Genomic DNA, 13,172 nt, shown 5'->3' with positions numbered 1-13,172 from the left:
GCGGGGGTGTGCTTAACCAGGAGTACATCTGGGTCCAGCAAATGCTGCCCAGCCTTGGTGCTACATCCGGTGACCACAGCATATTCCACACCACTGGGGCATCGGATGGTTCCATATCACACCCCTTGTGCCCTGAACCCCGAAGATGTTTGTGAAGAAGATACCCAACATGAAACAGAAGTCCTGGACTTGAGAAAGCAGATTTGCGATCGCTGGCATGGTATGGGAGTCGGTGCTGGTTATATTGATGGTTTGAGAAATGGGCTTTGGATTCACCCATGAACATGAAGAATGGAGGAGACACAGTGGAATTAGAGGAGCGGGACGAGGCGGGGCCCAGCAGATGAGGCCTGGTGGATGAGTGGGTAGGGCAGAGCAAACCCCAGCCCAAATGGCTTGACTAGACCATGCACAAGCAGCTGAGATGGTGCTGATGGGGACCATGCTGCCAGGCGGAGGTCTTACTTGCATGAAGATCTGGGCCCTGGGGGAGGAGCTCTCCACCATGCGGTTCACCATACTGATAAGAGTCTCGCTCTCACTCATCTGCAGCAGAGGAAGGAACGGACGATTCAAACTCAGACCCCCATGGAGCTATCTCCCCATTTCCCTCCTGGGCTCACTTCCCCAGAAACAGGAAAGGGCAGCTCGTCCTGGGGTCTCCAGCTCCCTCTGCTTGCCTTTACCTGTCGCTCACCCCTTGTGAGCTCCGTCCCAGGACCAGCACTGAAGGTCCCCCGAGGAAAGGTCACATAAGGGGGGCTGGGGGCTGCTGTGCCCTTGCTCGCTGGCCCTGAAGAGACCCCTTGCCCAGTGACACTCTCCCCAGGGTGCCTGAGAGGTGCGGCAGGTCTCATCCTCACTGGCCAAGGTCAACTCCCTGCCCCACCTCTTTTCCTCACACTGCTTTGGTCAAAGACCACACCGGCAGGTAGGAAAATGCTTCTCCCCAAATTTGAACTAAATCAAACAGCTGAGAAAGAAACCATGGGGCTGCTCTTTGGATGGGCCTTCACAAAGAGGCACAGCTCTCTCTCCCCGACCCCGGCCCACCTCTTGGCTCTAGAGTAGAAAGGATTGCTAAACACGGTTTCCAGAGCTGGGCTGGTAGCATCCATGCCGATCTTGGATGACGCTAGGGAGCAAATAAGGAGGCCAAAACAAGCAAGCCGCGTTAAAGGGACAGCAGATACTCGAACACTGTTCTCTGACATGTAATCTTTGTGTTTCAAGAATCATTAGGAACACGGAGGGGGAAAGAGAGAGATGAAGAAGGGCAGGGGAGAGGGGGGAGAGGGGGTGAGGGAGGGAGGGAAGACAAGCCAAGCAAATCAACTAGAGACGCCATCATTTCCGCCCCCTGGTTCCAGTTTAACGGCATCAAAGAGTGAAAACATTAGGGCGTGTCCTTGGCTATGTCCCTTTAACTCATGACCTACAGGACAAGGTAGCAGAAGACAGAGGGAAGTCGTGTGGGAAAAGCTTTTTGGGGAGAGGAGGTGAGTGAGGGAAGGGACAGAGCCACGTTAGGGCAGAGTTTCTGGGGTCACGGTTCAGGAGGCCCTCACATTTTTGGCTCTTACCTCCCCCAGCTTCATTGGGCCCACATGTATTTTCCCTCTTACCCGTTTAGGTGGCAACCCAAAGGCGGCCTTGCTTCTGTGTGCTGGGGACAGGGCAAGTGGCACCCAGCCATCTCCATCTGCAGGGTCCATAGCATTTTGAAAGGCTTTCCCAGGATCTGATCTCTCTACCTCTTTAGCCCATTTGGAATTTTTTTTCAATGGCATCAAGTGTCATTTAAAAGGCTTTCCAAAGAGCAGTGGTAGTAGGAGGTTGAGGCTTCATAAAATAGTTCACAGTCAACAGGACATCAGCCCCATTTCCTGGAAGGATCTGAACTCAAGTCAGTCCCTATCTTCTGGGAATCCTGTGTGTATGAGGTCATGTTTATGGTGCACAGGGTGTGCATGGGTGGTGTGTGTGTGATTGTATATGGTGTGTGTATACGTGTGTGTGTCTGCTGCCTGTGAGCCATGCCTGCGTCCTCTGGGTGTGTGTGCGTGTGTGTGCGTGTGTGTTTAGGACCTGCTAACACACCAGGCACTGAGAGGGCAAAGAGGCCCAGGTTTTGCCTGGACACGCATTGATCTCACTGCTCGCCCAACCGGTGGATCTCAAGCACTAAAGAAGGGAAGCCAGAATGTTCTCACCCTGGTCTGCTCCCATTTACACTGTGGCTTTGGGGATCTTCTGGCCCACGTGGGCTTTGCCTCTAGGATTCCTCTATGTCACCTTCTGTCTGTCCAAAATGTCAAATTTTGTGAGAAAGCACCTAGCACAGTGCCTTATACATCATAAAGTGCTCAGTTAATATTTTAAATTGAATGTCAGAAGGAAAAGAATTAAATAATCATCGCAGCAGTTAGCGCTCCTCACCGCCGCCTGACCCAGTGCTGACACGCACGTTCTTACTTGATCCTCCAGCAAATCTGGGAGGTGGGAAAGGCAGGTTCTACAATGCCCATTTTATGAGTGAGAAAACAAAGGCCCAGAGAGATGAAGCAACATTTTGAAGTTAAAAAAAAAAACCACAACAAAAACCCATTGTAAATGGCAGAGCTGGACTAGAATGTCTGACTCCACGTTCTGGACCCCCCTTTTTTTTTTAAAGTAGGCTCCATGCCTAGCATGGAGCCCAACATGGGGCTTGAACTCACGACCTGAAGATCAAGACCTGAGCTGAAATCAAGAGTCGGACGCTTAACTGACTGAGCTGCCCAGGCGCCCCTAGACTCTTATCAGATAAAACTCCCTTTTAAGATTATTATCCTTTATCTAGAGGAGGTCCTCTGAAAGGTTATTTCTGAAGCTCCCAGCCTAAGGGCCCAGCCTGTCCATGAGGGCAGAAGCCCCAGGAGGGGCCCCGCAGTGGCACTGAAGCCTGGCACAGCCAGGCACTGTAAACGGGCTGCAGAGAGGAAAGCCTGCCCAGGAGCCCCGAGGCCACTCAGCCCTGCTCCTCGCTGCTCCAGGCACTGCAGACCCTGCTTCCTGCAGGCGAGAGCCCGCACTTCCCACTGCCGGTCTGGGTTGGCATCCTGAGCCTCGTCTCCATGTGGGCTGGAATACTCGTGGTGTGGACACCACATGCTGCTTCTGGAACTAAAATGCAAGGTTCGTGAGGGCTGGGAGCTGTCCCTGCTGATTAAAATGTGGATATCAGGGCTTCCCAGTGCCCAAGGCCTACTATGAGGATGATCCCACCGAGGCACGGAGGCCCGTGAGACGACAGGTTATGTGGCAAATGACTTGTGTCTAGAACCACCAACTGTTTCAGCAACAGCCTCTGATTTCAAGTTTAATGTTCCTTCTGCAACTTTAAGAGCATAAAATCATCCTGATGAGGTTTGACTCCTGCTTCTTCGTATATTAGACATCTCCTCAGCCATAAACTGGATCAAAAGCTCAGAGTCACATTCCAAGCTCCACCATTTGCTGGCTGTGCGTCCTTGGCATGTTACTTAACCTCTCTGTTTCTTTAGTTTTATCAGTTCTAAAGGGGGATAACAACAGTACCCACCCTGCAGTGTTGTTACAAAGATTAAATGCCTTAGGATCTATAAGGAACTCAGAACAGCATGAGGCACAGAGAAAGCACCCAGTTATGGTGGTGGCCGCTATTCCTACTACTATTACTACGACTCCTACTATAATGACTTCACCACCTCGGGCCGCTCCACCGGGCCACACTGGGGATGCCCAGGTCCCCTGTGATTTGTAGCGCAGATCTGGACTTAGGTAAGAGTATGCGCTCATATCAAGGCCCAGCATCCTGACCCTCAAGCGTGTCTCAACACCCCTCAGGTTCAAAAGGCAAGGTAGCCAATGATTAGAGCCTGGAGCCGGGTCTCTGCAGCTAATCACTTCCATCTACGGGAACACTCACGGCCTCTTCCAGATGAAACGAGGTTGCTAACACTCTGTCTGCCATGCGGAATTCATGAGGAGAACACGAGCCCCGTGTGCAAAAGAACTTGGCAGAGGAACTAACAAATATATGGAACTAATATAACTTTAAAAAGCCATCCTAGGGCAAGTCTGTAGTCCTCAGTTTACGAACTGTGGAGTTTAACAACAACCTGTGAACTAGGATAGATAGTTTCCCAGATTCAGGCCGCAGAGTCCCTTGCATTTTTAGGCTGAGCCTGGCTGCTCACCCCCTCCCCCTTCCACCGCCCCTGCCGCGCTCTCCAGCAGAAATGCAAATTCCCGCCTGCCCACCACTGCCCCCCCAGTTCCATCTGGCCTGAACAAATAGGAGGTGGCATTAATTATTCATGTGGGCATTTCTTATTCTCCTGTCCCCAGGAAACTCCCAGCTGCCCTAAAGGGCTTTGAGGAGAAGGGGTGTGAATGCGCAAACCAAAATATAAGCCACTTTGTTGTGTCCTGGTGGTGCCAACAAAGGTTGTCAAATGGATGGGCGAGGAGGTGGGGAGGAGCAGGGAGACAGACGGGGGGGGGGGGGGGGGGCGGGGCAGGGGGATGGCGAGGGGGCACCAGCTCTGCCTACCTGCTGATCCAAATACTCTAGGTTTCTTTGCAACTGAAGGTCTAAAAGTTCATCCTACCCGGAGCCCAACGGCAACACAAACAGGAACAAGACAACAGAAAACAATAAAAAGGAAGCAAAGCAGTTAAGAGTTAGCTGGGGGGCAAGGTCAAAGAGAGCCCTCTGTCGGCCCTTGAAGAGTTCTAGGGAAGGGCAGGGATGAGACTGAGGGCAGGCACCAAGTTGTCTACCGGATACCGGATACCGAGCGAGAGGAGGGACTCACTGGGGCCCCAACTCCAGGGCTCCTGGTCCGCCTGGCCCTCCCCTGGGAGAGGGAAGAACCCTGAAACAATCTAGTCGGCCCTCCCTAGCAGCTCCTGAGTTTTCGGGAAGAATCCATTGTTCCTAGATGGGTGCTGAGCTGTGTATCAGGGCTAGAGCTTGGACAGAGAAGGATCAAGGGGAAGGAGGGGAGGGGCACCCTCCATGCCTGTAGAGGCTCCTCCACCCTGGCCTCCCAGGGCTATGCAGGGAAGGTGTCAGCAACAGGCTTTTGGGGACAAGGACTCGGCCTGTTGGTTCCAGTGTACCCGCCCCCATCCCAGGTGGAGCATCTGCATCCAGTTCTGGGCGGGAGGGAGACAAAAATTCTCTGGAGAACAAATTCCCAGAAGAGACAAGTAGAAAGCAGGGAGAAAAGAAGGAAAAGGCGTAATATGGAAATTATTTTCTTCCTTAATCTCACTACTTGTCTCTTTCCTCAAAAGTAGCACTCCAGGCAAGGACAGACTTGGAGAAAATGCCTGTTATCGGACACTCATTGGGCCCTGGATGGGGGCCCCTCTGCATGCTGGACAGGAGGTTGTTGCGGGGTCGAGAGAATCAGGACATCACACGCCTCCAGATCTTGTCCCTGCTCCTCTACCTTGTGTCCCAGAGATGGGGTAACTGGCGTCACACTCTGCACTGGGATCAGAGTCGTGGCCGGGAGGGAGGAGTATCCAGAGGCTGCTAAAAACCAGGAGGGCCAGGCACCAGGCACAGAGCATCCCTGTGGCTGCCCTAGTTTGGCCCCGCCCTGGAAGGAGAGGTTCTGTGGGGAGTGGATGGGAGGAGAGGACGTACCATCTTATCGTGGACCGTGGGGGATGGTGGGTAGTTGTAGGGGAACAGTCCTGCAGGGACTGGCCGCCTGTCTCCCAGGTAATCATACTGGAAGAGAAAGGGAATTGGAGAGGTGAGGGGTTCCGGCTGGGACACAGACTTCCCCACCAACTGAAGCTCAAGGTTAGGGATGTTTGTGTCCTGTCCCAGAGCAGATGCCAAATGAAAATGGACAGCATTTATTCACTGCAGTATCCTTGCATTGACCTGTCTTGTCCTCAAGATGTGAAAAGACAGAACCCTCTCTGCCCTCAAACACAGGATTAGGGTTCCTGGCATGACCTGGGGATGGGCACCAACAGCAATGTTCCTCCTCAGGGGTCAAAGCAAATGCCCCAAAGCAGCTCTCCCACGGACAGACCCGCAGGGCCAGAAGCTCCCCCGCGCATCATCGTGGCTCCTGCCAACACACAGTGTGTGTCCCTGGGGGACACAGTGACCCCGAGTCCCAGATGCCCCCCCCCCCTCCACCTCTCCTCTGCAGATGGTGGTAGGCTTCTTGGGGGGTCTCAGGGCATGAGGAAGGAAGGGCAGGCTGGTGGCTCACCTTGGGGGAGCTGATGGACCGCCTCACCACATAGGCAGCAGGGTCAGCATAGATGTCCTCGCTGCGAGGTGGCAGGCGCTCAAAGCGGGCACTGGGTGAGCGGACGGGGGAGTAAATGCGGGCACGGCTGTAGGAGCCCTGGCTGGGCGAGCGTGGCACAGAGTGGGAGCGGGGCTGCAAGGACAGGCGGCGCAGGGAGCTGGAGGTGGCATCCAGCTCATCGTAATAGACTGGCTGCCGGGAGGGGGAGGGGCCGGGGAGCCAGACGGTGCCATCCTGCCGCCCGTAGCCCGGGGGCTCCTTCCACTCCCGCAGCTGGAAGGCAGGGCCGCCTCCATTGCGGAACGAGTGGCGCTTGTCCTCCAGCGCCCAGGGTGGGCTGATCCGATCGTAGGCTGGCATCGAGCAGATGCTGTCCGGCCGCACCCCTGGTGGGTAGTAGTGGTAATCATCGGGGTACTGGGAGGAGTAGGGGCTGTAATACTCAGGGACCCTGCGGGACACGGGGTAGAACCTAGAGGGACTGGGAGAGAGAGAGGACATTGTAAGGAAGCCAGACAAAATGAGCGCAACCCCACCCACCCCACCGCTGTGCCCCAGCCCCACCTCCAGGTCCTCCAGCCTAGAGCAGGGTGAGCCCAGGTGAACGGTGCCCCAGGCCGACTGTGGGAGCCCACGGAGGCAGCCACTGCCTGGGCGCTGAGCCTTGCTTCCGGGGGTGCAGGGAAAGCTCCCCCATAGCTTCCTCCCTCAACCAGCCACCCGAGGCTGGAAATTTCACATTCAGAGCTTCCATCTTTGTCTTTTTAAAATGAAGTAGCCCTGGGGAGAAACTTTAAGCCTTATTAGCTATTTCTATCCCACCATGAACCCATGTATCAGATCCTTTCCAGAGAGGTGAACGGCAGAAAGAGCAGAAAGAACGTGAGCGTACTGGGCACTGGGGAGGGTGACAGAAGAGGGACAAAAGAGCAGTTTCCCATCCATCAAGGACGGGACCAGTAGGTTCCTGGGACTCATCCCAAGTGAGGCGCTCGCCCTGGGGCAGGCCAGACGTCCCAGGCACCAGGGCGGCAGTGGTGAGCATGTGAGCAGCCTTCCTGTGGCAGGAACCTGCGCTCCGGGGAGCTGCCCACCCCCGCAGGGAAGGGGCCGTAGCCCCACTTGCTCTGATGCATGCTCCGGGCCCAAAAAATGTCTTCCGGTGTTTGAAAGTCAATCACTGGACAAAGGAATAAATTGGTCTAGTTATGGCAACATTCTGTTTCTTTTCCTTTTCTTAAGCTGCATATAAAGACTTGCAAACAATTAGAGCCGTTCAAAACTGGGGTGAGTTGGCTTGGTGGCCAGTGAGGCTCGTGGTGGCAGAGACACCGGATGGCACCGAGGGTGCTGTAAGAGGGCCAGACGCACGGATGGCTCTCTGACTGGCACAACTCGAAGGCCCCTCCCTCCGAGTGCCTGCACGCCTCCCGGGCACCCCGCATCCTCGCCGAGAGGCGCTGGGTGCTCTGGTCTTGTCTCTGAAGAAAGTAGACGGGGCAGGAGCCAGGCAGGGGTCACACTCCACAGCTGGAGCCGCGGGGCAGTACAGGATTTGGACAAGCTGGGAACCCTGGGCTGGAGGGTCTTCCTGGTGTCCCAACTCAGCCTGGCTTCCAGAAGATTTCCGGCAGGGGATGCTACACATGTTACGTGCCCCCCTCCCCAGGCCCAGCCCTAACACCACCCCAGCTCCACGCCGGCGCCCCACCAGGACTCACCTGCGAAGGTCGTCGGGTGGGGGCACCCCTCGGCGCAGGTTCACCCATTGCTGAAGCTGGTTCATGGAGCTCTTGCGCTGGGCAATTTTGTCGGGGTCGGCACGCGGGGGGAAGCTCCGCTGGTGTCCCCCACTCTCTGAGTCCTGAGGTGGGAAAGCTGTGCTCCCTGGTCGGCTCGGGGAGCTATACTGCCAGCCGTTGGGCTGGGCGGGCCGATCCCCTCCCCCTGGGACCCTCGGGCCCTCGGGGTATGGGCTGCCAGGCTCTGAGGCTGGTTCCGGTCCGGCTTGGATGCCATTGGCTTTCACCAGAGGCTCGCTCTTGACTTCGGGCCTCTCGGGTTTCCTCTCGGCCTTCTCGCAGCCCCGGCCGTCACCCTCCCCTCGAGTCTTGGCCTCGGGCTCAGGCTTGGGGAGGCTGTTGTGGGATGGCTGGTGGTGGTGTTTACTAGGTGGGATGTTCTCGGAGTCTGGTTTCTCGTGGCTGCTGGACACCAAGGGAGATGTTGTAAGTGACCCCTGCCCAGCTCTAGACTGGGAAGGAAAAAGGAGTGGAGAACGGTGGGCAGGAAGGTAGCAATGGAAATGGGAGTCAGTGAATTGCAATTTTGTTTCCTAAATTCCCCCCCCCTTTTTTTAAGATTTTATTTATTTGACAGAGAGAGACACAGCGACAGAGGGAACACAAGCGGGGGGAGCGGGAGAGGGAGAAGCAAGCTCCCCACCAAGCAGGGTGCCCGATGCAGGGCTCGATCCCAGGACCCCAGGATCATGACCTGAGCTGAAGGCCGACGCTCAATGACTGAGCTACCCAGGCGCCCCCCCCCCTTTTTTCAAGATTTTATTTATGTATTTGACAGAGAGCGACACAGTGAGAGAGGGAACACAAGCAGAGGGAGTGGGAGAGGGAGAAGCAGGCTTCCTGCTGAGCAGGGAGCCCGATGTAGGGCTCGATCCCAGAAGCCTGGGATCATGACCCAAGCTGAAGGCAGACACTTAACTGAGCCACCCAGGCGCCCCAATCCCCCCATTTTGCTTTCTTGCTCCAGCTTGGACAATCACTATAAAACATAGTCCAATCTTGCCTATGCACAGTTTGCTCGTTTTACCCTCCAGGTCATCTCCATGGGTCACTCTCTGCTCCCTTCTGCTGACCTGCATTGAATCCAGCCACTGACCTCCCCCAGACTTGGTCTCCCCAGCAGTCTGTCTCCACTCCAGCCCCGAAAGCTCCATACACGCCCTACCAAATCTCCATAATGGTGACTGTCCTTGATGTTTCGGCTACAGAAGCTTGTTACAGGTCAGTCCTGTGTCCTGTATAAGTTCCTTAACTTCAGCGAGCCTTGGGCTCCTTGTTGGCAGGATGGGTGTACCAGTCTCTCCCCTCGCAGGACCGTGAGCTTAAACGTGGCAGGCGCCAGGCACCAAAGCTGTTGCCTCAAACATCCTCGGCACAGAAACATGCTAGTTCCCGTCTCCAGAACAAGCTTCTTCCAGGACTGACTCTGTCAGAATGTAAGCTCCACGAGGCAGAAGCGTGTAGACTTGTCTTCCCTTGTTTCCCTAGCATCCGATCTGGTGCCTGACACATATCTACTTACAGTAAATATTTACGAACTGAATGAGTGAACTTCTGGAAGTACGCCCCTCCGCTGATGTGAAGATGGAGTGACTATGTTTTCCCTGTGGCTTCCCAAACCCAACATATTCAAGCATCCTTGTTGCGACATTCCCTGTGTTAAACACTTCTAAGACACTAAAATAGACTTGGAGTCTATCTATACTGTAAAACCTCCTCCTTTTGGATCCCTGTTAACATCTACCTCAGGACTCCACATACTGAGTAAAGACAGGCCCCGAGGCTGCAGGGGGCAGCGGGTGGGGACGGGGATGGGGCCAACATGGGCTGAGTGCTCCCTGCACATCCAGATTTCACAGCCACCCTGTGAGGGAGGATTCTAACTGCTGTCTTCGAGGAGAGGAAATTCAGGTTGAGAGAGGTTAAGTAACTCACACTGATGTCACAGTGTGGGCAAGGGGCTAAGTGGGGATTCGAACCCGAGTCCACCCTCCTCCAGAAGTCATGGGTTTAATGTGCACAGCCAAGAATAAACGAGTGAATGACCCTGGTCTTTGGCTCCTGGCCAGGCCCCGAGGGAACCTGACTTCTCTCTTGGCCTCTACCAGCCCAGAGAGAAGAGGTAGACTCAATCAGGGGAAGAGAGACCCCAGGCCTCGAAATCACTTAGCCAGGCACCCTGCTGGGAGGCAAGGAGTGGTTCACATGTCCTCAGAGGTTCGAGCCAGCACTGGGCTCAGGAGGTCATAGAGTGGGGTGCTTCCTCACTCCTCTTTCTTTGGCATTCACCACGCCCATGCCCAGTGCCCTGGAACTCACCTGTGACGCACAGCTTGGGGCACTGACTTCTGGGCTGGGGGGATCTGTACTCGGGCAGCCTCCCCCATGGCCTGGATCCAGGCCTCCTGCTCCTCGGGGCTCTCGGCACTGAAGAAGTATGTGCGGACCCCGGCGTGCTCGGCCTGTGGGGAGAGGCAGTTCGTGGAACTGGCCCCGGCCTCATCCACCCAGCACGTAGTCACCTGTAGGGAGAAGACAGCCACATCCACAGAACAGGTGGTCAGGCAGGCCATTTCCTTGGTCTGTAGCTCTTCCCCCCACCCCCTGCAGCTCAGGAGCAAGGTGAGGAGGATAGCCCCCCGCTATGCCAAGTGTTCTAGCTGGGGCATATGGGCTAGCTCTCTGCATACCACCCAGCGGCCCAGGAGCCAGGGAAGCTTACCTGCCCCACCTAAGGTGATTATAAACAGGAAGGACAATTACCACGCCCACTCTCCCATCGAATTCCAACTTTGATTTGAAGGGCAATTATTATCTGATGTCTGGGAGAGATGTCTCCCCACCCCGCCCCCAGGCCCATGCCAGTCCTGGCCCCAGCTTGGCCTCTGAGGAGCTGGTACAGAGAGACAGCCAGGCCTCCACCTCCCTGCGCATGCAAGGGGCATGCACTGCCAGTTAGAGCACGCTACCTAGTTGGCGGCCGCGAGCAGGCGCGGCAGGCGGGAACCCAGAAGGGAGCTCCTGTCCAGAGGAGGGGTCCTCACGCAGTCAGAAGGAGGAGAAGCAGAGAACAGGTCAACCAGACACCAGAGGGAGAGACAGAAGATGACGTGGCAGGAATATTGAGGAGCAGAGGGAATTGGGAGGCTATTTAGATTATCTCCTTCTACTCGCTATTGCAGCCATGGGGACGACAGCACATAGTGATGCCCAGGATGGCCCGCCAAGGGTGGGGAGTGCAGAGCTTGCCCCAAGGCAACTGGGGCTGTTGGCGGAGAGGATTCAGGGCATCCCAGTGCTGATTCTAGCTCTGTTCCCAACAAGCTCTGCAGCTGCATATGACTTGGGTTTTTGTTCTGGCCTGAAGGGATGCATCTGTCTAATGGGGAGGGATCTTCCTGGTGAAGGTCAAAGTTCTTAGGACACAAGGGAAAAATGCTCCAGAGCTGAATTCTTTCTGGGACCTCAGCATACTCCCCAGGTGAGACCTTCAATCTCGCAGAAAAAGCAGGTAGCCTGGTTTACCCCACTCAACCTAAGAAATCCAAGTGATTAATAGTCTCAGATGTGAACCTCTCTTTGGTCCCTTGAGTGTGAAATCATGGGTGTCTCAGGCTTGGAAGGAGAGAAGACCAAGCCCCAGGGCTCTCGGAAGGAGCAGTGTCAAGTCCACACCCTCCAAATGCTTCCCTGGCTGGACCTTCACCCTCTGTACCACCGTTGCCCGGCACACGATTCCTCTCTGACGGGAGTCATTACCCAGTGACCTGTCCTACTTCCTCTGGATGCTGCCCATTCCCACCCTCCAGCAGGGGGCCCAGCTTGTGGGCAGAGGCAGGGAGGTGCTTCCAGCCAGCAAAGCTGTAAGGAGCCACCTGGATACGGAGAGCAGGGGACCTGGCGAGCTCTCCAGTGTGGAGGACACAGGTTGTTGTAGAGAAGAGGGAGACAGGCGGGACTGGTGGGTGTGACGTGGCGCTGGTAGGAGTGGGCAGCAAGTGAAATAATTTGCTAGTGAGCACCCTGTGCATGCAGAGCTCTGCTCTGGGCACCAATCACAGCGAAACAGACATGCTCTCTGCACTTGAAGAGCCCACGGTCAAGCTAGAGGACAAAACATGCCCACAGGGAGACAAGGGGAGAGCAAAGGCACAGGAGCATACTGCTTGCAACAGAGGAAGGGGGAGGGGCTGGGGATAAACAGGGCGGTTGACGGGCAGCCGGAGGGGACACCGGGCTGGCACCATGGAGGTGGGCCACAGACCGAGGGAGGTACCCCAGTGCGGTGAAGTCCACTGAGCCCCCATGCGGCTGGGTTAGGAAGAGGTTAAGGCACTCAGCAGCAGGCTGGGCAGGACTAGTGCCCAGCTCATTATTAGCCATCCAAGAGTTTCACTTGGTGGCCGTAACAGGACAAGCCTCCCATCTGTCTCTGCTCCCCTCCCTTCCCTGGGGAAGGGTCACTGAATAGCCACAATCGGAACCCTTTGTGGGCCACTGAGCACAGCCCTCAGCGTTGGGTTTTAAAGAGGCAGTGCGCTCCTTGGGAAGGAGGAGAGGGGCAGCGGGGCGCAGAGAGCTGGGGCTGACGGCGGGTGTGTGTGTGTGTGTGTGTCTGCGTGTGTGTCTGTGTCTGTGTCTTTGTGTGTGTGTGTCAGTCACTCGGGATGCTCCCCGAATGCCTGCTGCTGGCCCAGCTCCGAGCTGGAGTGTGGATGTGTCTGTGCACAGGTCTAGAGGGTGAGACAGGCTGTGTGGCGGTGTGGGCGAGAATGTGTACGGTAGGACTCTCTGTTGTTGGTTAAACAACCTGTTTCTACTTCCCCAGCTAGAACCCGGCTCCCTAGAGCTAGAGTTTTATTAATTGTTCATTCTGTTCACACCTCTGGCAGACAGGACCCTAGGAGGCTAGGAACTAATTATGTGCCAAAGAAGCCCCTCCTTGTTCCCCAGAGCAGCACCTGTGTATCCTGCCCCCCCACCCCCCCACCCCCACTCTTTTCCACGGTCAGGTGACCAGAGTCTGAAGGACAGGAAGAGGCAGAGTCTCTGAGGTCCC

The 13,172-nt window shown here is 55.7% G+C and overlaps 1 protein-coding gene across 3 annotated transcripts in view; it reads right to left on the bottom strand.

The window, feature by feature from the left end:
- Positions 1-13,172, bottom strand: part of PLEKHA6 (pleckstrin homology domain containing A6) — a 139,478-nt gene that overhangs the window by 21,715 nt on the left and 104,591 nt on the right. For 2 of the 3 annotated variants that reach the window (XM_064593957.1, XM_064593959.1), the window contains 6 exons: positions 10,433-10,635; positions 8,033-8,518; positions 6,270-6,792; positions 5,684-5,770; positions 4,577-4,630; positions 466-546 (listed from right to left, as the gene is read on the bottom strand). In XM_064593957.1, the coding sequence (XP_064450027.1) occupies positions 466-546; positions 4,577-4,630; positions 5,684-5,770; positions 6,270-6,792; positions 8,033-8,518; positions 10,433-10,635 (1,434 nt within the window). The remainder of the gene's footprint in view (positions 1-465; positions 547-4,576; positions 4,631-5,683; positions 5,771-6,269; positions 6,793-8,032; positions 8,519-10,432; positions 10,636-13,172) is intronic. The other variant, XM_064593958.1, reaches the window with a different exon arrangement.

The sequence above is a fragment of the Mirounga angustirostris genome, unplaced genomic scaffold (assembly GCF_029215605.1).
Source record: "Mirounga angustirostris isolate CCGP_5_RB_7025 unplaced genomic scaffold, mMirAng1.0.hap1 SCAF_6, whole genome shotgun sequence".
NCBI classification, from domain to species: Eukaryota; Metazoa; Chordata; class Mammalia; order Carnivora; family Phocidae; genus Mirounga; species Mirounga angustirostris.
The sequence above is the reverse complement of the archived record's forward strand: the minus strand, read 5'-3'. Positions and strand labels throughout refer to the sequence as shown.